The 26250-nt window shown below is 44.9% G+C and overlaps 1 protein-coding gene across 1 annotated transcript; it reads right to left on the bottom strand.

Moving 5' to 3' along the window:
• Positions 1–2107: 2107 nt before the first annotated feature.
• On the bottom strand, positions 2108–23450 carry LOC138666438 (general transcription factor II-I repeat domain-containing protein 2-like). Its single transcript, XM_069754660.1, has 3 exons — positions 23360–23450; positions 2917–3739; positions 2108–2846 (listed from the first exon to the last, which is right to left on the bottom strand). The coding sequence occupies exons 1-3, from the start codon at positions 23448–23450 to the stop codon at positions 2108–2110; spliced, it is 1653 nt and encodes a 550-aa protein (XP_069610761.1).
• Positions 23451–26250: the final 2800 nt, after the last annotated feature.

The raw sequence follows: 26250 nt of genomic DNA, 5'->3' as shown, positions 1-26250 counted from the left end.
ACTGACTAAATACTTTTTTGCCCCACTGTATCAGGGTCAAGCTACTATGGTGGAAGCTGATAGAACGTGTAGTGAATGGGAGTGAGGGAAAATGATGGAGGTGTTGTAGATGAGGTGAATAATGTGATACAAGGAGCGTCGGCTGATCACTCAGGCTACAGAACGGAGGATCCATTAGAGGAGCACTCTGGATGCCGGAGACAGCGAAAAACACTGGGGGAACAAACTACACAGACAGGAATTGGTGGCAGGTGTGTAGTACAGTCATGGCCAAAAGTATTGACACCCCTGCAATTCTGTCAGATAATACTCATTTTCTTCCTGAAAATGATTGCAAGCACAAATTATTTGGTATTATTATCTTCATTTAATTTGTCTTACATGAAAAAACACAAAAAGAATTGTCCCAAAGCCAAATTGGATATAATTGCACACCAAACATAAAAAAGGGGGTGGACAAAAGTATTGGCACTGTTCGGAAAATCATGATGCTTCTCTAATTTGTGTAATTAACAGCACATGTAACTTACCTGTGGCACCTAACAGGTGTTGGCAATAACTAAATCACACTTGCAACCAGTTGACATGGATTAAAGTTGACTCAACCTCTGTCCTGTGTCCTTGTGTGTACCACATTGAGCATGGAGAAAAGAAAGAAGACCAAAGAACTGTCTGAGGACTTGAGAAACCAAATTGTGAGGAAGCATGAGCAATCTCAAGGGTACAAGTCCATCTCCAAAGACCTGAATGTTCCTGTGTCTACCATGCGCAGTGTCAAGAAGTTTAAAGCCCATGGCATTGTGGCTAACCTCCCTAGATGTGGACGGAAAAGAAAAATTGACAAGAGATTTCAACGCAAGATTGTGCGGAAGTTAGATAAAGAACCTAGACTAACATCCAAACAAGTTCAAGCTGCCCTGCAGTCCGAGGGTACAACAGTGTCAACCCATACTATCCATCGGCGTCTGAATGAAAAGGGACTGTATGGTAGGAGACCCAGGAAGACCCCACTTCTTACCCCAAGATATAAAAAAGCCAGGCTGGAGTTTGCCAAAACTTACCTAAAAAATCCTGAAACATTTTGGAAGAATGTTCTCTGGTCAGATGAGACAAAAGTAGAGATTTTTGGGCAAAGGCATCAACATAGAGTTTACAGGAGAAAAAAAAGAGGCATTCAAAGAAAAGAACACGGTCCCTACAGTCAAACATGGCGGAGGTTCCCTGATGTTTTGGGGTTGCTTTGCTGCCTCTGGCACTGAACTGCTTGACCGTGTGCATGGCATTATGAAGTCTGAAGACTACCAACAAATTTTGCAGCATAATGTAGGGCCCAGTGTGAGAAAGCTGGGTCTCCCTCAGAGGTCATGGGTCTTTCAGCAGGACAATGACCCAAAACAGACTTCAAAAAGCACTAGAAAATGGTTTGAGAGAAAGCACTGGAGACTTCTAAGGTGGCCAGCAATGAGTCTAGACCTGAATCCCATAGAACACCTGCGGAGAGATCTAAAAATGGCAGTTTGGAGAAGGCACCCTTCAAATATCAGGGACCTGGAGCAGTTTGCCAAAGAAGAATGGTCTAAAATTCCAGCAGAGCATTGTAAGAAACTCATTGATGGTTACCGGAAGCGGTTGGTCGCAGTTATTTTGGCTAAAGGTTGTGCAACCAAGTATTAGGCTGAGGGTGCCAATACTTTTGTCTGGCCCATTTGTGGAGTTTTGTGTGAAATGATCAATGTTTTGCTTTTTGCTTCATTCTCTTTTGTGTTTTTTCATTTAAGACAAATTAAACGAAGATGATAATACCACATAATTTGTGTTTGCAATCATTTTCAGGAGGAAAATGAGTATTATCTGACATAATTGCAGTGGTGTCAATACTTTTGACCATGACTGTATATAATCTTATACAGGGGTCCCCAAACTTTTTACACAGGGGGCCAGTTCACTGTCCCTCAGACCGTTGGAGGGCCGGACTATAAAAAAAACTGTGAAAATCCCTATGTACACTACACATATCTCATTTTAAAGTAAAAAAAACATACAGGGAACAAATACAATATTCAAAATAAAGAACTAGTAAATTTAAATCAACAAACTCACCATTATTTCAATGGGAACTATGGGCCTGCTTTTGACTGATGAGGTGGTCAATGTCCGCTTCCATATTTGTCACTGCTAGCCGTAACAAGTGATGCAAGTGCACATCAGTTAGTCTAGATCTGGTTGGAGATTTCAGATGTTTCATTCTGGAAAAAGTCTGTTCACAAACATAAGTGCTGCCAAAGATGGTTGCCATTTTGAGTGCATGATTCCTGAGATTAGGATAGGTCTCAGAGGGGAGAGATGCATAGAAGTTAGGCAAGCTGCTTGACTTGAATGCGTCTTTCAGAGAGTCACAATTCTGCAGTTCAGCCAGTTCCATTTGGTAAATTGCATCCACATTTTCAATATCAATAGAAAATGGGTTACGGAAAAGCTGTATGTCCTGTTCATGGAGATGAAGCTCTTTAAATCTGAATTGGAACTCCTTTTGCAATTTTTCCAGTGAATTCACACATGTTTCTTTTGGAAATGCAACCATGGGTTTTTCTGCTAACAGATTTTGAGTTAAGGGGAGATGGCAGAAATTTTCCTCCGTCACTTGTTTCATAAGGAGGCCTAATTTAACTTCAAATGCTTTCACATGTGAGTGCATATCACAGATGAGCTTCCCTTTTCCTTGAAGTTGCACATTTAAACTGTTGAGTAGCTCTGTTACATCTGTCAGAAAGGCGAGGTGCCATTTCCATTCTGCATCACTGAGCTCTGGTACTTCTTTGTTTTTTTGACAGCATAAAATCTGTAATCTGTGGAAGCAAGTCATAAAAATGTCTCAAAACTCTGCCTCGACTCAGCCAACGGACTTCTGTGTGGTACAGAACATTTTCATAGGCAACATTTAGCTCAGACAGAAATTCCTGAAATTGTCTGTGGTTTAGTGCATTAGCTCTAATGAAGTTAACACAAGATACCACAATTTTCATAACCGAGTCCCACTTCAGTGATTTACTACATAGCGCTTGTTGGTGGATGAGGCAGTGTATGGCTATTGGATGAGAATGGTTACGTTTGTCCATCTCTTGTTTAATGCGAGCAATTACTCCTTTCTTACACCCCACCATGCTAGGCGCACCATCAGTTGTCACACTGGCTAGTTTAGCCCAGTCTAGCTCCAAATCCTTCACAGTTTGAGAAAGCTTTCCATAGATATCCTCTCCTGTAGTTGTCCCTTTGATGCTTTGCAGTGCAGCAAGCTCTTCCATGACTTCAAAATTGTCATTCGTCCCACGAATAAAAATTAGAAGTTGTGCAGAATCACGAACATCATTGCTCTCGTCAAGTGCCAAGGAAAAATAGGACAGTTTTCTTGCAGAGTTTTGCAAATGTTGATGCAAATTGTCTCCCATTTCTTCAATCCTTCGTGTAATTGTAGATCCTGAAAGACTAACTGTACTAAACAAGTCTGTTTTTTCTGGACACATCTCTTTGGCGACAGAAAGAAGGCACTCTTTAACAAATTCTCCCTCCGCGAATGGCCTGCCAGTGCACGCTATTAGCTTGGCAACTTGATAACTTGCTCGCAGTGATGAAATGTTTAGCTGCTTCTGCTTCACAAAAGTATTTTGCCGAGTTGTCAATGAATGTTTCAGTTTTAATATTTTATCTTTCCTTACATCTCCAACCAAACAATCATATTTATCTTTATGTTGAGTTGGATAAGTGTCGACGCAAATTGTATTCTTTAAACACAGCCACTATATTCTGACAAATCAAACACACAGCTCTTTCCTTGAACTGCATGAAAAAGTAATCATAAGTCCACTGTTCTTTGAATATCCTACACTCCGAGTCAATTTTTCTCTTTCTTGATGTCATTGTGTCCTAGGGATTCCAAATTGCTATTAGTAAAATACCAATAGATATATATACAGCCCTACAAAAACAATATACCAACAATCACCCCCATATAGGTCCAGCTCCATGCTCTGTCTTCCCCCATATAGGTCCAGCTCCCATGCGCTGTCTTCCCCCATATAGGTCCAGTTCCATGCTCTGTCTTCCCCCATATAGGTCCAGCTCCAATTCTGCCAGTTCTATCACTATATTAAGTCCCAGTAACCCTCAAGTCACAAAATAACAGGTAATACTGTACCGGACAAAAACTGCGAAAACTCCTGCACTGTGCGCACTGTTGCGGTGGAGGTGCACACTAGTAGCCAGAAGGATCCCGTCTTTGACAGCTATTGATCGGTGGGAGAAGGAGGCGATGAGGAGCTCATTCCAGCCTGCACACAGCCAAAAACATTTTATAAGACAGACAGTACCTCCACCACCGTGAGGAATAATTCCCGGCCCATCACACTTGCACCGCACCCCTGAGACACACTGCTCCTAGCTGCCTCACAGACGATACAAATGATTTTTCTTCCTAAACAATTCTGCCAGTTCTATCACTATATTAAGTCCCAATAACCCTCAAGTCACAAAATAACAGGTAATACTGTACCGGACAAAAATTGCGCCAACTCCTGCACTGTGCGCACTGTTGCGGTGGAGGTGCACATCAGTAGCCAGAAGGATCCCGTCTTTGACAGGAATAATTCCTACGTGCGACGTGCAGAGATAGGAAAGTCTGAAGGACCCTAAAAGTGGTGTAAAGAAAAACTGCAAATACATAAAGTGCATAAATGCGGCCTCAGGCTCCCCCGTATCACCACACCGGGCGGCTGCTGTATGGCGGTCGCTCACCTCAGCCCGGTGCGATCCTCTCTGCCTCACTCTGATGTGATTTGCTGCTGTGCGGACGCTCAGAAATCCCCGGCGCTTCCTGGAATCGCTGCAGTAATGTGACAGGAGATCGAAAGTGAAAGTTACGGCCGGCCGGGTAATATTTGTGGTGAGAGATGTGAACTCGGCTTCTCCTTCAGGAAAATGGCCGCCGCGATCTCCATCTGCGCATGCGCGGCATCCCGCGGCCATTTTCCTGAAGCCCCGGGAAGCCGAGCTTCAGGAAAATGGCCGCGGGATGCCATCTGCGCACGCGCGGCCTCCGGAAGATGGCCGCCGCCAGGTTCCAGCGATAATCTGGGGTATATCTTCAGCCTGAAGCCTGAATTGCGGCAGGGGCCGGGTAAAAGGCCTCCGGGGGCCGGATGCGGCCCGTAGTTTGGGGACCCCTGATCTAATATATAAAGCTGAATGTGTGTGTGTATGTATGTGTGTATATCCGGGATTGGCATCTGCATCGTCGCAGCTACAGCCACAAAATTTTGCACAGTCACACGTCTGGACCCCGAGAGCATCATAGGCTATGTTGTGAGGCGAAATTTTAACCCCGCGCGTTCCAATTCACCAAACAATTTTGCCCCTATCTACATAATGGGGAAAAAGTGAAAGGAAAAGTGTTGGAGGCGTCGCAGCTACAGCCACAAAATTTTGCACAGTCACACGTCTGAACCCTGAGAGCGTCATAGGCTATGTTGTGAGGTGAAATTTTAACACCGCGCTTTCCAATTCACCAATTTTGCCCCTATCTACATAATGGGGGAAAAGTGAAAGGAAAAGTGTTGGAGACAAATTGACAACTGCCAGATGTGAATAAGTGGGACTTAAAGAGTGAGAGCGATTGCGCCAAAGAATATATACCGTACAGTTGCTAAGGTGGGGCCCGACATGGGATACTCACCACACACGGGGATATGAACACACACACAAAATGCACCACAAACTACCACGTGCTTGAACACATATACCACCCTCAGGACACATTTCACCACACATACGCCAACCTCGCCACATAAAAGTCGAAACACAAAAGTCGCCGCTCAAAACTCGCCACGCGCAAAACTCGCCACATGCAAAACTAGGCTCACGCAAAACTTCCCACACGTGCAAAACTCACCTCATTGAAAACTCGCCACACGTGGAAAAATTGCCACATGCACAAAAGTTGCAACACATGCACAAGTTGCCTCACACAAAACTTGCACTTACTCAAAACGCACCACACATAAAACTCGCCACGCGCAAAACTCGCCATGCGCAAAACTTGCTGCACACAACTTGCTACACTAACCTGTCACATGCAACTCGACACACAAAATGTTGCTACACGCATGTCGCCACACAAAACTCATCTCACAAAAGTCGCTACATGCATGTCGCTACATGCAGCTCAACACACACAACTTGACACATGAAACTTGCCCTAAGACACACACAAGTCTGGTATTATCCTTCAAAAGTAAAAATCTGATTAATAAGCAGACAAACTACAAAAGCAACAAATGTACCATATAGGAAATACGGCAGCTGTCAGTCACATGACCTGTCTATTATGTGTATGTGTGAGCTAATATATACTGCCAGGGGGGAGGGCTTCCTGTTGGCTGGGGATTTATCATGCTGCCAATTTAGCTTACAAATACTGAGGTAAAAATACTGACCAAATAACGTGTGAACGAGGTCTAATACAGGAGGAGATGACACACAGATATATACTTGTTGTGAATTCCGCTCTTGGGCTCCCTCCGGTGGTTGTAAGTGGCACTTTTGTGAGTTCTGCTCTTGGGCTCCCTCCGGTGGTTTTAAGTGGTATGGCTGCTCCTTGGATTTAGCAGTCAGCAGCTGCTTCCACTAATTGTCTATTCTGCTCGGCTATTTAGCCTGGCTCTCCCCTTCAGCTTGTGCCACTTGTCAATGGTTCCTGGTTGGATTCACATCTTTCTTGGTTTTCCCTGATATCCTGACCAGTTCAGCAAAAGAAAAGTCCTTGCTTGCTTTTTTCTGTCCACATGTTGTGGACTTCATTGTTCGGTACATTCTATGTTTTTGTCTAGCTTGTCAGTATGGATTAATTCAGTTAAGCTGGAAGCTTTGGGAAGCAGATTTACCCTCCACACCTTTAGTCAGCTGTGGAGATTTTTGTAAACTCTGTGTGGATTTTTTGTAGTTTTTATACTGACCGCACAGTATCCTATCCTGTCCTATCTATCTAGCTAGTATGGCCTCCTATGCTAAAATCTGATTTCATTTCTGTGTACGTTATTTCCCTCTCCTCTCACCGTCAATATTTGTGGGGGGCTATCTTTCCTTTGGGGATTTTCTCTGAGGCAAGATAGGTTTCCTGTTTCTGTCTTTATGGGAAGTTAGATCTTAGGCTGTGCCGAGGGGTCTAGGGAGTGTCAGATACCCCCCATGGCTATTTCTATTTGCGCTGCTAGGTTCAGGGTTTGCGGTCAGTGCAGATACCACCTCCTTCAGAGCTCGTCCCATGTTGCTCTTAAACCACCAAATCATAACATATACTATATACAGGAGAGATGACACACAGGTATATACTATATACAGGAGCAGATGACACACAGGTATATACTATATACAGGAGCAGATGACACACAGGTATGTACTATATACAGGAGGAGATGACACACGTATATACTATATACAGGAGGAGATGACATACAGATATATACTATATACAGGAAGCGATGACACAGGTATATACTCTATACAGGAGGAGATGACAGGTATATACTATATACAGGAGGAGATGACACACACATATATACTATATACAGGGGAGATGACAGGTATATACTATATGCAGGAGGAGATGACATACAGGTATATACTATATACAGGAGGAGATGACATACAGGTATATACTATATACAGGAGGAGATGACAACCTGGTATATACTATATACAGGGGCGATGAGACACAGGTCTATACTATATACAGTGGAGATGACACACAAGTATATACTATATACAGGAGGAGATGACATACAGGTATATACTATATACAGGAGGAGATGACATACAGGTATATACTATATACAGGAGGAGATGACAACCTGGTATATACTATATGCAGGGGCAATGACACACAGGTATATACTATATACAGTGGAGATGACATACAGGTATATACTATATAAAAGAGGAGATGACACACAGTAGGTATATAGAGGAGGAGATGACATACAGCAGGTATATACTATATACAGGGGAGATGACATACAGGTATATACTATATACAGGAGATGACATACAGGTATATACTATATATAGGAGGAGATGACATACAGGTATATAGTATATACAGAAGAGATGACATACAGGTATATACTATATACAGGAGGAGATGACACATGGGTATATACAATATACACTAGGAGAAGATGACATACAGCAGGTATATACTATTTACAGGGGAGATGACATACAGGTATATACTATATACAAGAGAAGACATACAGGTGTATACTATATATAAGGGAGATGACAAACATGTATATACTGAGGTGAAAATGAGGGGTGTGAGGTGAAAATGAAAAGGTGTGAGTGCAAAATGAGAGGAGTGAGGGAAAATAGTGGAGTGATCGGAAAATGACAGATGTGAGGTCGAAATGACAAGTGTTAGGGGGGAATGAGAGGAGTGAGGGGGAAAATAAGAGGAGTGAGGGGGAAAATCAGAGGTGTAAGGGAGAAAATGAGAGGTGTAAGGGAGAAAATGAGAGGCATGATGGGAAAATAAGAGACGTGAGGTGCTAGAACTAACCACAGACATTTACTATGCCCAGGCAACGCCGGGCTCTTCAGCTAGTATAGAATATATCGGGATATGAAAAGAGTAATCATCTGATGTGATATAAATATACTATGTGCAATTATAAAAGAAATGTATTAAAACTGTATTATGAATAAGAGTGATAAATATGACAATGAAATTTATGAATGCATTAGAAGTATGTTAAAAATATTAAAATAATTAAGATCCCCAATTAACAGACCAAAAAAAAGTATGATGAATATGACAATAAAATGTTATAATAAATAATACAATTTATGAAGTCTAAAAGGTGCTCACAAAAATACATCAGTGATTTCTTTGAGTCCATTTGGAGTAAGGGTGTTTAGTTTATAAATCCAAAAGATTTCTTTCCAATTTAGTTGTTCAGTGCGATTCTGAACCTGTGGGGGAATCTCCTCTATGGGGAATATTTTCAGTTGCTTGTCATCTTTATTGTGTTTGATGGTGCAGTGGAGTGAAAGCCCATGTTTGAGAAAACCCTATTGAATATTGGAACGGTGTGAGTTCTGCCTTTTGTGGAGGGGTTGGTTAATCCTTCCTACATATAAATTCTGGGATGAGCATATAATCACATATATAACACAACTCGTGGAACATCACATGGGACTTCTGATCGGGAAAATTTCACCTGTAGAATTAAGGGTGAATTTATAGAGACCATGGCAGATCGTGTGACAACATAGACAATTTTTCAGATTGCATGTAATGATTTTATTAAGAAGACAGGCTACTTTTAGCAAATTTTCCATCTTCTCTTTTATCTTTCTTGGTGCTAGAACATTTTTTAACCCCTTTACCCCCAAGGGTGGTTTGCACATTAATGACCAGGCCAATTTTTACAATTCTGACCACTGTCCCTTTATGAGGTTATGACTCTGGAACGCTTCAACGGATCCCAGTGATTCTGACAATGTTTTCTCGTGACATATTGTACTTCATGATAGTGGTAAAATTTCTTGGATATTACCTGCATCTATTTGTGAAAAAAAATGGAAATTTGGCAAAAATTTTGAAAATTTCGCAATTTTCCAACTTTGAATTTTTATGCAATTAAATCACAGAGATATGTCACACAAAATACTTTAATAAGTAACGTTTCCCACATCAGCACAATTTTGGAACTAAAATTTTTTTTGTTAGGGCGTTATAAGGGTTAAAAGTTGACCAGCAATTTCTCATTTTTACAACACCATTTTTTTTTCAGGGACCACATCTCATTTGAAGTCATTTTGAGGGATCTATTTGATAGAAAATAACCAAGTGTGACACCATTCTAAAAACTGCACCCCTCAAGGTGCTCAAAACCACATTCAAGAAGTTTATTAACCCTTCAGGTGTTTCATAGGAATTTTTGGAATGTTTAAATAAAAATGAACATTTAACTTTTTTTCACAAAAAATTTACTTCAGCTCCAATTTGTTTTATTTTACCAAGGGTAACAGGAGAAAATGGACCCCAAAAGTTGTTGTACAATTTGTCCTGAGTGCGCAGATATCCCATATGTGGGGTAAACTACTGTTTGGGCGCATGTCAGAGCTCCAAAGCGAAGGAGCACCGTTTGACTCTTCAATTCAAAATTGACTGGAATTGAGATGGGACGCCATGTTGCGTTTAGAGAGCCACTGATGTGCCTAAACATTAAAATCCCCCACAAGGGACCCCATATTGGAAACTAGACCCCCCAAGGAACTTATCTAGATGTGTTGTGAGAACTTTGAACCCCCAAGTGTTTCACTACAGTTTGTAACGCAGAGCCGTGAAAATAAAAATTCTTTTTTTTCCCCACAAAAATTCTTTTTTAGCCCCCAGTTTTGTATTTTTCCAAGGGTAACAGTTGAAATTGGACCCCAAAAGTTGTTGTCCAATTTGTCCTGAGTACGCTGATACCCCATATGTGGGGGGAACCACCGTTTGAGCGCATAGCAGAGCTCGGAAGGGATGGAGCGCCATTTGGAATGCAGACTTAGATGGATTGGACTGCAGGCGTCACCTTGCGTTTGCAGAGCCCCTAATGTACCTAAACAGTAGTAACCCCCCATACGTGACCCCATATTGGAAACTAGACCCCCAAGGAACTTATCTAGATGTGTTGTGAGAACTTTGAACCCCCAAGTGTTCCACTACAGTTTATAATACAGAGCCGTGAAAATAAAAAATCTTTGTTTTTCCACAAAAATTATTTTTTAGCCCCCAGTTTTGTATTTTTCCAAGGGTAACAGTTGAAATTGGGCCCCAAAAGTTGTTGTCCAATGTGTCCTGAGTACGCTGATAACCCAAATGTTAGGGTAAACCCATGTTTGAGAGCACGGGAGGGGAAGGGAAGGAGCACTGTTTTACTTTTTCAACGCAGAATTGGCTGGAATTGAGATCGGACGCCATGTTGCGTTTGAAGAGCCCCTGATGTGTCTAAACAGTGGAAACCCCTCAATTATAACTGAAACCCTAATCCAAACACACCCATAAGCGTAATTCCAACGGTAACTAACCACACCCCTAACCCTGACACACCCCTAACCCTAATCCCAACCCTATTTCCAACCGTAAATGTATTCCAAACCCTAACCCTAACTTTAGCCCCATCCCTAACCCTAACTTTAGCCCCAACCCTAACTGTAGCCTTAACCCTGGCCCCAACCCTAGCCCTAACCCTAATGGGAAAATGGAAATAAATATATTTTTTTAATTTTTCCCTAACTAAGGGGGGTTTGATTTACTTTTATAGCGGGTTTTTTAGCGGATTTTTATGATTGGCAGCCGTCACACACTAAAAGACGCTTTTTATTGCAAAACATATTTTTGGCGTTACCACATTTTGAGAGCTATAATTTTACCATATCTTGGTCCACAGAGTCATATGAGGTCTTGTTTTTTGCAGGACGAGTTGACGTTTATTGGTAACAGTTTCGGGAATGTGACATTTTTTGATTGCTTTTTATTCTGATTTTTGTGAGGCAGAATGACCAAAAAACAGCTATTCATGAATTTCTTTTGGGGGGGGGGGGGAGGAAGGTTTATACCGTTCCGCGTTTGGCAAATTGGACAAAGCAGTTTTATTCTTCGGGTCAGTGCGATTACAGCGATACCTCATTTATATCATTTTTTTATGTCTTGGCGCTTTTATACGATAAAAACTATTTTATAGAAAAAATAATTAGTTTTGCATTGCTTTATTCTGAGGCCTATAACTTTTTTATTTTTTTGCTGATGATGTTGTATGGTGGCTCGTTTTTTTGCGGGACAAGATGACATTTTCAGCGGTACCATGGGTATTTATATCCGTCTTTTTGATCGCGTGTTATTCCACTTTTTGTTTGGCGGTATGATAATAAAGCATTGTTTTTTGCCTCGTTTTATAGGTCGGGTCGTTACGGACACGGCGATATTAAATATGGGTACTTTTATTGTTTTTTTGTCATTTAGATAAAGATATGTATTTATGGGAACTATATATATATATATATATATATATATATATGTATATATATATATATTGTAGCGTGGCTAAAGGATGTCTAATCGATGGGAGATATGTGTCTTATAGATAGCTTGTTGCTGTGATGTAACCATGGCTACCTATATGTGTATCAGGACCTGTGGTGATGTCACAACCACATGTCTGGTCATGTGATGGGTTCTGGGTATGGTTAGACATATAAAAGAAAGCCTAATGCTTAACACAGGGAGGTATGTGTGGAGGTGAAACCCTCCTGAGTGTGTTACGGCTTCAGGACTGAGCCGGATGAACTGGACACTTGTTTTTCTTTACCTGAACCAAAGGCTATTTGTTTTCTGTTGTTTGCCACATGGTTTATGAAGCAATAAACCCAGTGAACTTTAAAGGAACACGTCTCCTGAGTGTCAGCCGTCGCAGCTGAGTGAGTGAAATCCCTACAATTGGTGGAGAATGCGGGCAGCGTTCCCAGCGGAGACGTGAGTTTATTTTGAATGTCCTGGGTCAAGGCTGTTGCAAGCCAGCAAGCATTGCCGGAGAAAATGGAGGACCTGCTGAAACAATTGGTCCAGATGCAGTCACAGCAGGAGAAAAGGCAGAGCCAGCAGGAGCAAAGGCAGCAAGAGACCAACAGGCTGTTGATGCAGCAGATACAACAGAGCCAGCAGGAGCAACGGCAGCAGATGCAACAAAGCCAGCAGGAGCAACAGCAGCAGTTACAACAGAGCCAGCAGCAGATGCAGCAGAGCCAGCAGGAGCAACGGCAGCAGATGCAGCAGAGCCAGCAGGAGCATCAGCAGCAGATGCAGCTTCTGGCAACCGCCATCCAGGGCAAGGCGAGCGCCCCAACCCCAGGTTTGGCTGATGACACCCACGTCCGGAAAACGGTAAGACGCGCATTGCAGAAAATGACTCCCGGGGATGATGTTGAGGCCTTCCTGACGGTGTTTGAGAGGGTCGCTGAGAGGGAAAAACTTCCGCCAGAGCAGTGGGCAGAGGTACTTGCGCCATACCTGACGGGAGAACCCCAGAAGGCGTACTATGATTTGACCTTGCAGGATGCCAAAGAGTATCACAAATTGAAAGCCGAGATTCTCGCACGTTTGGGGGTGACACTGACTGTCAGGGCACAGCGAGTTCACTCCTGGGGCTATCACCGGGACAAACCACCTCGTTCCCAAATGTTTGATCTGTTGCACCTGGTCCAGAAATGGCTGCAGCCAGAGTCCTCTGCGCCTGCACAGATGGTAGAACGGGTGATGATGGATCGGTTTGTCCATTCCCTCCCGAGGCCTATACAGTCTTGGGTTGCCCAGGGTGATCCCCAGAATGCCGACGAGCTGATCGGACTGGTTGAGAGGTACCAAGGGTTGGAAGGCTCCTTCGGGAGGCAGCCCATGCCGTACTGGGGATCCCAGAAGGCAGCTGAGTCCCAAAAAGGGGTGGTGCGTCCAAGGTCACAAAGGGCGGGGGAGGTGGTGCCCAAGGTCCCCACGGGTGATATTATTTGTTGGAGGTGCCACAAGCCAGGACATATAGCTGCCCGTTGTTCCCAAACCACTGAGCAGATGGACTGCAGCATGGGACGCCGTTGTTCATACTATGCGTATCCAGCTTGCAGTGTGAACTCTCCGCCCAACGAGGGACCTCAAGCATGTCCCGTGAAGGTGAACGGTCAAGCAGTAACGGCACTGTTAGACTCGGGGAGCCTAGTGACCCTGGTGAGGGCCACTTTTCCTCTCCACCTGCTCCCGGGAAAGAAGGTCGGAGTGCGGTGCATACATGGTGATGCAAAGGACTACCCTGTGGCCAGTGTGAACATTGAAACGACATGCGGCACGGAGTCCCACATAGTCGGCGTCGTTCAGGACTTGTTGCACCCTATAATTATTGGCCGGGATTTCTGTTTGTTTTGGGATTTGTGGGGGAAAGGTTCTGAGCTCCCTAGCAAGAGTAGGGAACCAGTGAACCCGGGAAGGGTGGTGCCACACCCAGAGTCAGACAGATTTCCTTTTTGTGTCCTGGCTGGAGATGAGGAGGGAGTGTCCCCTGCATCTGACATTCTGGAGTTAGAGGTATCCGGTGAAAATGTTGGGACTGCCCAACATAGGGACCCCACTCTGAGGGAAGCCTTTAATAATGTCACAGTTATTGACGGGGTGGTACAGGAGCCGGGGGCAGACACAAGATTTCCCCATTTTCTAATGAGCAGGGAGTTGTTGTACCGGGTCACGAAAATAAGGGAGGAGTTGGTAGAGCAGTTGGTAGTGCCGGGTCCATATAGACGGAAGGTGTTGGACATGGCCCATTCACACATCTTGGGTGGACACCTAGGGGTGGAAAAAAACGCAGGAACGGGTTGTGCAGAGGTTCTATTGGCCTGGGTGCCACCGGGAAATAGTGAACTATTGCAGGTCCTGCCCTACATGTCAGCTAACTGCTCCCACTCCTCATTTCCGGAACCCCCTTGTGCCACTGCCCATTATTGAGGTGCCATTCGAGAGAATTGCCATGGACTTGGTCGGTCCCTTAGTTAAATCAGCCCGGGGCCATCAGTATATATTAGTCATCCTGGACTACGCCACACGCTATCCTGAGGCAATTCCCTTGAGAAATTCTTCTTCAAAGAGTATAGCTCCCGAGTTGGTCCATGTCTTTTCCCGGACAGGTCTGCCGAAGGAGATCCTGACTGACCAGGGGACACCTTTCATGAGCAAGGTGATGAGGGAACTATGCAAAGCCCTGAAAATCTCCCAGTTGAGGACCTCGGTGTACCATCCCCAGTCAGATGGCCTTGTTGAGAGATTTAACAAGACACTGAAGAGCATGCTGAGAAAAGCTATAGAGAAAGACGGTAGAGACTGGGATTGTCTCTTACCCTATTTGATGTTTTCCATTCGTGAAGTTCCACAGGCCTCCACAGGTTTCTCACCGTTTGAGCTTCTGTATGGCCGACATCCACGAGGACTCCTGGATATAGCCAAGGAAACCTGGGAAGCCGAAGTCACGCCCCACAGAAGCGTCATTGAGCATGTGGCCCTGATGCAGCAGAGGATTGCAAAGGTGATGCCTATCGTGAAAGAACACCTTCTCCAAGCACAAGAAGCTCAGGCCAGGGTCTACAACCGGTCTGCAAGAGTGAGGCAATTCAATCCGGGAGACCGAGTTCTTGTGTTAGTTCCGACAGTGGAAAGCAAGTTCTTGGCCAAATGGCAAGGGCCATATGAGGTTGTCGAGAAACTTGGTGAAGTAAACTATAAAATTCACCAACCAGGAAGACGGAAACCATTCCAAGTATACCATGTCAACCTTATCAAGCCGTGGCAAGATAGAGAGCCGACAGTAACTCCATCGTTGTTAAGCAACCCAGAAGATGAGGTTGGAGCGGTTACTATAGCGGAGACGCTATCGGAGTCTCAGAAACAGCAATGGCGGGAGTTACTCCAGAAAAACAGGGACCTGTTTTCCGAGTTGCCTGGGTACACGAAGGTCATAGAGCATGAGGTCCTGACAGAGCCCCATGTGCGCGTGAACGTGAAGCCCTATAGAATTCCTGAGGCCCGTCGAGAAATAGTCTCCAAGGAAGTGGAGCGTATGTTGAAGCTTGGAGTCATTGAGGAATCCAAGAGCGGTTGGTCGAGCCCAATTGTCCTGGTCCCAAAACCTGATGGGGAGTGGAGATTTTGCAACGACTATAGGAAGTTGAATGAGGTCTCCAAGTTCGACGCATATCCCATGCCCCGAGTTGATGAGCTCATCGAAAGGCTTGGGCCCGCCAGGTACATAACCACCTTGGATTTGACGAAGGGGTATTGGCAGATCCCCATGGCACAGGAAGCCAAGGAGAAGACGGCGTTTTCTACACCAGATGGTTGCTTCCAGTATGTCCGGATGCCATTTGGCCTACAGGGAGCTCCGGCCACCTTCCAAAGGGCTATGGATAGAGTCCTTGCACCCCACAAGGCATACGCTGCTGCGTACCTAGATGATATCGTCATCTTTAGCCCGGACTGGGAGAGTCATCTGGAGAAAGTCCAAGCGGTGTTGGATGCTATAAGAGAGGCCGGATTTACAATAAACCCGAAGAAGTGTGCATTGGGTAAAGAAGAAGCTAAGTACCTTGGATACATAGTGGGTCATGGAGAAATAAAACCCCAAATCAGTAAAGTGGAGGCAATTCAAACATGGCCAAAACCAGTTTCCAAGAAGCAAGTTAAAGCCTTCCTGGGAATCGTGGGATATTACAGGAGGTTCATCCCAAACTTCGCCACAATGGCGGCGCCTCTGACTGACCTGCTAAAAGGGACAAAATCAGTAATGGTTAAGTGGTCCGAAGAAACAGATTCAGCCTTCCAAGAAATGAAAGAGGCTTTATGTAAGCAACCCGTTCTGATGGCCCCAAACTTCAAGAAAGAGTTTATTCTTCAGACAGATGCCTCAGATGTTGGGGTGGGAGCAGTCCTTTCCCAAGAACTACATGGAGAGGAGCATCCTGTTCTCTTTCTGAGTAGGAAGCTGTCCTCGTCTGAAAAGAATGGGCAGCGGATGCGTCTGAAAACTGCGTCCGCTGCCCACGTTGTGCACTATTTGCACAACGTCCGTCAGTACGTCAGGCCGATGGAAATGTGAAAGAGGTCTTAATCTGAATGGCATCACCAAATTTTCAATATGACCCTCAGGTGTATCGAATGCGGTCTTCCATTTCTCACCATAGCGTATATGTATAAGGTTATATTATATGCCCCTCTCACGCTGAGTTGGTTAATAATTGGTTAAACAGGTCAGGAATAAGAGGTAAAGAATAGGGAAGGTGAACTGTGATTTTATTAATCTCTCTGAAGTCCAAGCATGGACGCCGCCCTCCATCCTTTTAACTAAAAACCCTCATGGTGACTGGAGAGGACTCTAGAAGGGGTGAAATAAGGGGACGGACTAAACTGCATATTGGGATGATGGGATGATGGGCAGCAATACTAGACTCCACCACTAGATGGCAGCACATTTTACAAATGCAGCCCAGGAAATGACTTCTTGTAATATAGCAAGAAGGGAATATGGGTATATCTATTGTTCTGTATGGGGATTATGGGTGAAATATCACAAATACACATGCCCAGGAACATACTTCATCTACTTCTGATAGGAATATGGGTATATCTATTGATCTGTATGGGGATTATGGGTGAAATATCACAAATACACATGCCCAGGAACATACTTCATCTACTTCTGATAGGAATATGGGTATATCTATTGATCTGTATGGGGATTATGGGTGAAATATCACAAATACACATGCCCAGGAACATACTTCATCTACTTCTGATAGGAATATGGGTATAATTATTGTTCTGTATGGGGATTATGGGTGAAATATCACAAATACACATGCTCAGGAACATACTTCATCTACTTCTGATAGGAATATGGGTATATCTATTGATCTGTATGGGGATTATGGGTGAAATATCACAAATACACATGCTCAGGAACATATTTCATCTACTTCTGATAGGAATATGGGTATAATTATTGTTCTGTATGGGGATTATGGGTGAAATATCACAAATACACATGCCCAGGAACATATTTTATCATTATTTTACGAACATATATATTTATCCCAAATAGTCATGCCCAGTACCACATTTGATGAATTTCCCATAATAATATGAATAGAATTATTCACCTCCATGGTAATTCAATGTGAAATATTATATTTACAGAGGCCAAATAATTTTGCAGCTTTGTTTGAAAAAATATATTTAAAAACTTGTGGGCACCTAAGCTCCATAATAAATGAATACCTATATGTACATTTATATTACAGCGTCAAATAGGCTAAGTAATTTCCTTTTACAGCTTCGTAATTCTGCATTCAATAGCGCTGTAATATGTCAGTATAGGCTGTTTATTGTCTCTATATGACGGCTTTTCATTAATATAGCGATAACAGTTTGAACTATTAATTTGAAAATATCTGCATTGATTTCCTGGACATATGCAGTGTTTATACGCTCAAAGATGCTGAAACAGGCCTGGAAAGACGGGTTTAACAAAGTTTTTGCTTTTTTTTTTTTTTCTTCAAGATTGTGAAAACTGTCTGAAGCATTGACTTGAAAATAGCTTTTGTGACTTTATTGATATATTTTGTGGTTGGACGTCAAGGTTGCTGAAATAAGTAAATAAAGGCTGATTTAAGAGACTTTTAACTGCTTATCTTCAGTACTGAAAAAAAGGCTTAAAGCTGACCTGTCATCACATTCAATGCCACCAAGCCGCAGCTATGGTGGCATAGCTGACAGGTCCAGCAGTGTGGACAGCCCTCTATCCGCCTCCCTGGTGCCTCCGCACTAAAATATTACACTTTATTCCTCTCGACGGGCACCACTGGAAGCATGAAGTGTCTGTATCGGTCCGATGGAGTGTGAACAAATCTGCGCTATCTACAATGCACTGCGTCATCAGTTGCTGGGCAGGAATTTTTTTACTGCCCAGCGACTGATGACGCGGCACAGCGCAGGGCTCAAGCACTGATTGGTTCACACTCCAAAACACCAACAGGACCACTTCTTGATTCCCATTACGCGCGCCAAGGGGGCAATAAAGCATTAAGCTACTTACTGGTAGCGGCATTTTTCGGAGGCCCATGACAGCACTACGAGAGAGGGGATCCGCCCTTCAGGAACAGGAAACCTACAGATACAAAAGGGCGGTACCTCTCCCTATGCATCAGTTGTATTTCAGAGCCTGAGAGGACTACCGCGGTTAGTAGCACACAAATATACATTATATACAGTTTATGTACAAAAATAATCCATCATATTGAACTATATACCACACGTGAGATCTATCTATTTCATTATATACACTATAGGAAGTGCAACCCCCACGTGAATAGGGAGGGAACTAAGGGTGCTGTCATGGGCCTCCGAAAAATGCCGCTACCAGTAAGTAGCTTAATGCTTTATTTGGATTCCCATGACAGCACTACGAGAAAATTACAGAGATGTAAACTACCTTAGGGAGGGACTATAGCCTGCAGCACCCTTAACCCGAAGGTGAGATCAGAAGAGAACCCCAAGTCCAACCTATAGTGCTTGAAAAAGGTGGAAGGGGATGACCACGTAGCTGCCTTACATATCTGGTCAATCGACACTCCAGATCTTTCAGCCCAGGATGTAGCCATGGCCCGGGTGGAATGTGCCCTCAGATTCTGCGGAGCTGGACCTCCACCTGCAGTATAAGCCAGAGAGATAGCCTCCCTAATCCACTTCGCTAGCGTGTACTTTGAAACTCTAAGACCTTTCCTGGGACCTTGGAAGGATAGAAACAACGCATCCTCTCTCTTCCAAGCATCAGTGACTGATATATATTCTAATAGACATCTCCTAACATCTAATGTATGGAGTAACTCCTCTTTGGAATTAGAAGGATTAGGGAGAAATGACGGTAACACTATCTCCTGAGATCTGTGAAAATCTGAGGCCACTTTTGGTAAATAAGCTGGATCTGGTCTGAGGACTACTCTGTCCTGTAGAAATTCTGTATAAGGGGACAGCCTAGAAAGAGCCTGTATGTCTCCTACCCTACGAGCAGATGTAATTGCCACCAAAAACGCTGTTTTGAGGGATAGTAATTTAAGTGAGGCTGAATGTAAAGGCTCAAACGGTTCTTTAGTCAAGGCTGAGAGGACTAGGTTGAGATCCCAAGGCATTGACCTATTCCTGTGTATAGGTCTGGATCTACTAGCTGCTTTTATGAACCTTGATACCCAATAATTACCAGCAATGTTACAAGACAATAGGGCCCCTAGGGCTGAGACTTGTACTTTTAGCGTACTTGTGGATAGATTTAGCTCTAGCCCTCTCTGCAGGAATTCTAGAATCTGGTTGATTGGTATACCCTCTTCAATGTCAAATTTTGAAGAGGCCAAAAACTTCCTCCAAGTTCTAGCGTAGATCTTAGTGGTTATGAGTTTCCTACTCTTCATAAGGGTATCAATGAGATTTGGAGAAAATCCTCTGTTTTTTAACAGTGACCTCTCAAAGACCATGCCGTCAAATGGAGACCCTTCACTTGTGGATGGTTGATCGGACCTTGATGGAGTAAGTCCGGAATGTCCGGCAGTACCCAGGGGTCTTCCACAGACATGGTTCTGAGCCAGGAAAACCAAGCCCTTCGGGGCCAGAATGGAGCGATCAGTATGATTCTCGCTTGATCCTCCCTTATCTTTCTGACCACCAGAGGCAATAGGTTTAGCGGGGAAAACGCATATGCCAACCGGAAATCCCATCTGATCAGGAAGGCATCCACTGCCAGCGGATATTCCCTGGGATTCAAGGAACAGAATTTTCTTGTTTTTCTGTTGTCCTTGTTGGCAAATAAGTCCACCTCTGGATGACCCCACCTGCGGACAATCTGGTTGAAGATTTTTGTGTTCAGAGACCATTCTCCTTGTCTTAAGGTGTTTCGACTCAGAAAGTCTGCTCTTATATTTTCCTTCCCTTTTATATGTACTGCGGATAAAGATAGAAAATGGTTTTCCGCTATCTGGAGCAGGCGGTCCGCTATTTCCATCAGGGACTCGGAGCGTGTTCCACCCTGGTGATTCACGTAGGCCACTGCCACCTGATTGTCGGAGAGGATTTTGACATGGTGACCCTGTAGATACACGAGGAGTTCCTTAATTGAGAATTCAATTGCCATCAACTCCTTCTGATTGGAAGAGGCTGACGTTTGGGGGTCCCATAGACCCTGAACTACAACGTCACCCATATGTGCCCCCCACCCCGTGGGGCTGGCGTCCGTTGTAATTACCCGAGTCACCTGTGTCACCCAGGGAACTCCTGCTGACAGATTGTCTTCCTCTAGCCACCATCTAAGAGATGCAAGAACCACTGGACTCAATGTCATCTGACCCTGTAAGGAACCCTGTAAGGCTCTATCATAATGCAGTACGTCAAACTGTAAAGGCCTGGAGTGGAACTGAGCCCAACGGACGGCGGGAATACAGGAAGTTAGGAAACCTAACAAAGACATAGCCTGTCTAAGGGTCATGGATGGTTTATTAATTGCTTTTAACACCTGTTGTTGGATATGAAGTAATTTATCAGGTGGAAGACAGCATTGTTGGGACTCGGAATTTAACAGCAGCCCTAGGAATCTCTGGGTTTTTAGGGGTTGTAATCGGGATTTATCATAATTTATGATCCAGCCCAGATTCTCTAGCCTAGATATAGCTGTTTTAACCTGAGCAAGGCAATGGTCTACTGAGTTCCCAACTATTAGGAAATCATCCAGATAAGGGACAATGAGGATATCAGATTCACGTAAGTGCGCCATGACCTCCGCAACTATTTTAGTAAATACACGGGGAGATGCTGAGAGGCCGAAGGGAAGGGCTCTAAATTGAAAATGGCGAACAATACCTCCCATAGACACCGCCACACGTAGAAACCTCTGGAAGTTTCCGTGGATAGGAACATGATAGTATGCATCCTTTAAGTCCACAACTACCATGAAGCAGTGTTTAAACAACATCTTTATTGCAGAGCTGATTGACTCCATTTTAAAGGTAGTATTAACCAGGTATTCATTAAGGGATTTAAGATTAATAATAGTCCTGAATGATTTGTCTGGTTTTTGAATCAGAAAAAAGAGGAGAGTAGAATCCTCTTCCTCTCTCTGACTCCGGAACCTCAATCAGTACATTTTTAAGGCATAAAGTCATGACCTCTGACTCTAAGGCCGTCTGCTCAATAGTGGAGGAACGTAAGGGGGTTAGCATAAACTTATCCCGAGGCCAGTGAATAAATTCCAACTTTAGACCTTCCGATATAATACCTCGGACCCAGACACTATTTGTGATGTTAGTCCATGCGGAAGAGAAGGCTGACAATCTCCCTCCCACAGGGATCGCTAGTCATTGGTCTGGTTTCTTACGTTCTTTTGAGGAACGGCGAAACATGTAACCCGTACCTCTCCTGCGTCTATCCTCCCATCTAAAATTCTCTCTAGAGGGTGAGGATGCGCGCTTTCTTCCACGACCAAATCTCCTCCTGATGAATGGACGCCGGTAAGAAGCTGATGACAAATTAGGGAATTTCTTCTTATCATCCCCAGCCTTTTCGAGCAGCTCATCCAAGGTTGGTCCAAAGAGATATTCCCCTTTACATGGGATAGCGCATAACTTGGATCTTGACTGAATATCCCCCGACCAACACTTCAACCATAAGGCTCTACGAGCCGCGTTGGAGAGTCCTGCTGCTCTGGCCGCCATTCTGACCGAGTCCACCGACGCGTCTGACAGGAAAGCCGCAGCATCCTGAATCACTGGAAGCGCACTTAGAATAGAACTTCTGGAAGCGCCTTCTTTAAGCTGGGATTCCAATTGTTCCAGCCAGACCATTAGGGATCTGGCTATACAAGTCGCAGCCACTGCTGGCCTCAGGGATCCGGCTGCCATCTCCCACGTACCTTTAAGGAAGATCTCCGCCTTCCTGTCAAGAGGGTCTTTAAGGGACCCCATGTCCTCAAAAGGTAATGCTGCTTTCTTAGATGCCTTTGCCACTGCAGCATCTAATTTAGGGGCCTTGTCCCAGGTGTCCACAGCCGCATCCTCAAACGGATACCTGCGTTTTAAAGCTGGTGGCAAAGAACCTTTCTTCTCCGGTTTTTTCCATTCCCGGAGAATCAGGTCTTGAATCTTATCATTCACCGGGAAGGATCTGCGTTTCTTGTGTTCCAAGCCGCTGAACATTAGCTCCTGACGGGAAAGCTGAGTCTTAGGCTCTTCCAGGCCCATCGCCTCCGAAGAATCTGAGATCACCGAAGCTCTCTGTTTTGAACTTCCCGCCTGGGACAGAGACCGCAGGGATTCCTTAACTTCCATACGGATCATCTCCTTTAGACTAGCCGTAGAAGCAGATTCTTCCGCTACCTAGGGGAGGACAATAAGGGAGATCCATCTATCTAGCCTGATGTCACTCAACCCCTCCACTCCTGTAGACCTCACCGTCTGTTGTATACAGGAGGCGCACAATTTTTTAGGGTAAGAATCTGGTAAAGGGACTACACACAGGGCACACTCCTTATGTTTCGACTTTGCACTTCTCTTCCCCTAGAATGACAAAGTATAAGGGGCCCGCGTCACTGAGTGAACATTCACGTAGATCACTTACCAGTGTACGCCAAAGAAAAAGGTACCGTAACACGAGGGGGCTCCTTGCCAGTCGAAGCTCTAGATCCTTGCCTGGACGAGCTTTTACGGCTGGACTGGTCACTTCTGATCTCCTTCCCCACGGCTTCCTGCCGCACTTTATCCAGAAGCTGAGGCTGCTGCTCACCATCATCTACCATGATGAAGCTGTGGCCAAAAGCAAGGTTCTATCGCCAACACCTGCTTATATCCCCCTGTATTCCGGTCAGCAGGCCATCTGGCGTGCTCCCCATTGGCCCCTGATGATCAGGCTGCAGCTGGAGGTCAGCGGTGGTAATACAGAAAAACCGGCGTCCGGACCATGGGGGCCGCCATTTTGGAATGACCGCGCATGCGCAGTCAACCCGTGAACCGGAAGCACCTACCGGCTCCACCCCCGGCGCCCCAGCGTTCCGGAAACGCTCAGTGAGCGATGCAGGACGCCGGGAATGCCCAGCAGTGCTCCGGACGGCGCTCCACTTCCGACGCCGCAACCACACCACCGCACCCCACCGCCGCCGCCTGACCCAGGGGGGGGAAAGAACTCTTACCAATGCCGGCTTCTGGAGACAAGGAATCCTCCGGACCCTGCTCCCTGCTGCCAACGCCACTGACGTGCAATCCAGCCTGGACCACCGTGGCGTCTCCAGGACTCTCCGCACCGGTCGAGGTAGGAGACCCCCCCGCTACCAGATTCGACCGGCCGGCCTGGGCTCCTTACGAGATGAAATCTGTAGGATCCTGTCCCTCCAGGAACAGGAAACCAACTGATGCATAGGGAGAGGTACCGCCCTTTTGTATCTGTAGGTTTCCTGTTCCTGAAGGGCGGATCCCCTCTCTCGTAGTGCTGTCATGGGAATCCGAATAAAGTTTAGTATTTCAATGAGGAGGCACCCAGGGAGGTGGACAAAGGTCTCTCCACACAGCTGGACCTGTCAACTATGCCACCATAGCTGCGGCTTGGTGGCATTGAATGTGATGACAGGTCCTCTTTAAAGCGTCGAGTTGAAAATAGCCTGTGTTTTCCTTGTGAAATTTAATACTTAGCTGCTCAATCGTGCATAGCGTGTGCTGTCAACCAACAAACACCTTACCCCACTAATTTCACATAAAATGTAATGTGATATGATCATCAGATGTGGATGATTATATTATTGATTATTATCAATATTCATTTATATGGGGATTATGATTTGGATAACATGGCTACAAATCCCAACTCCCATATTTATCCTTTACCTGATAAAAATATCCAGTAGAGTCTCTTTTATCCAAGCTAAACGGGAGCAGAGGGTGCTTGGATTTGTGAAAAACTGGGTTAACTCAAACAACTGAATAAAATGCCCCCCTTTGTATCCTGCTGTCCCGCTTTGGGTCTTCCTGTCCCTCTTGTATCCTTCTGTCCCTCTGAGTATCCTCGTTTTGTGTCATCCTACCTCTCTTTTATGTTCTACTGTCCGCTTTTGTCCCTTTTTTGTGTCTAAAAGGGGAGCCCTGGGCAGCCGCCTGGATGCTTGGATAAAGCAGTAAATTGGCTGGCAAAGTGCTGTACTGTATACGTTACCCTCATCTTTTTCCCACAGACACACAAAAAAAAAAAAAAAACAACACACACACACACACACAAAAAAAATGAATATAATGTATTTTTTGTTAAAGGGACTGCCAGTGCCAAATCACATGTGTTGTGCTCTGCAGGCCTGCATTGACCTGCTGCCGCACAGCACAGCAGCACAGTGATCCCAGCCGCGCTCCGATCCGATGAGCCGTTCGGGCGCTACGGCCCCCGAAACGGAGCACGTGCTGGGCTGTCACAGCGCTGGGACTAGTCCTGTGATGTAGCTCTCCCATTCAAGTCAATGGGAGGAGACCCCGTGAACGGGACTAATCTCGGCTCTGACAGCCAGCATGTGCTCCATTCCAGGGGCCGTAGCACCCGAACAGCTCATCGGATCAGAGCGTGGATGTGATCACTGTGCTGTGCTCAGCAGGCCTGTATTGGCCTGCTGACGCAGAGCATAGTGAGACCAGCGGCGCTCCGATCCGATGTACAGTAAGGGTGCTACGGCCCCTGGAACGGAGCGCACGCTGCCTGTCAGAGCCGGGTTTAGTCCGGTCACATGGTATCCTCCATTGAGTTCAATGGAGGAGCTGCATCATGGGACTAGTCCCAGCGCTCTGACAGCCAGCACATGCTCCATTCCAGGGGCCGTAGCACCCTTACTGTACATTGGATCGGAGCGCGTCTGGTCTCATTATGCTCTGTGTCAGCAGGTCAATGCAGGTCAGAAGCAAAGATGATTTTGAGGTGGCAGATTAAATGGCTTTTACAACTGCAGCATGTCTTTCTCTATACATGGAGAGATCCAGCTCAGGATGGTCACCTGACTGTTACCAAAGCAACATCTTAGGGGAAAAGTTACAAAGTTACATATATTAGATGCTACTACTAGCCTCTCAGTGACCCTCCCAGGATGAAGGAGAATCTGCCTACATTCTTAAACTGAGTTTTCTTTCTCTGACCATTGTACCAATCTAATGGCGAACCAACCATATTTAAGAGACAAGAAGGATGACCTTACAAATCAACAGGTGATTGACCTGATTGAAAAGGTAGCTAGAGGAGAAATTGCAGAAGAACTAATGATGCATGGTCCACCAGTGACTCCCAAAGGAGGAGAAATTTACATCTTTGTGCCTCTAAATAGTCTTCAAGAAAATGATTATTCAAAAGATCAATACAGATGGATTTCAAGAGGAAACAACAAGCAGCGCAAGTGGTATGTGGAAACACAACTCCAAAAACTAGGAGTTAGTCATACCGGTAATGGTATTTCCAGGAGTCCATCATGACAGCACCACAGGAGGTTGCTCTTCATATCCTTGATAGGGACAGGAACACAGAAGAGGTTAAATAGCCCCTCCCAACCTCCACCCCTCAGTGATTTTACAAAGTACCAC

Source organism: Ranitomeya imitator, chromosome 2, assembly GCF_032444005.1.
Source record: "Ranitomeya imitator isolate aRanImi1 chromosome 2, aRanImi1.pri, whole genome shotgun sequence".
Taxonomy (NCBI): Eukaryota; Metazoa; Chordata; class Amphibia; order Anura; family Dendrobatidae; genus Ranitomeya; species Ranitomeya imitator.
This window is presented reverse-complemented; position numbering and strand designations above follow the sequence as displayed.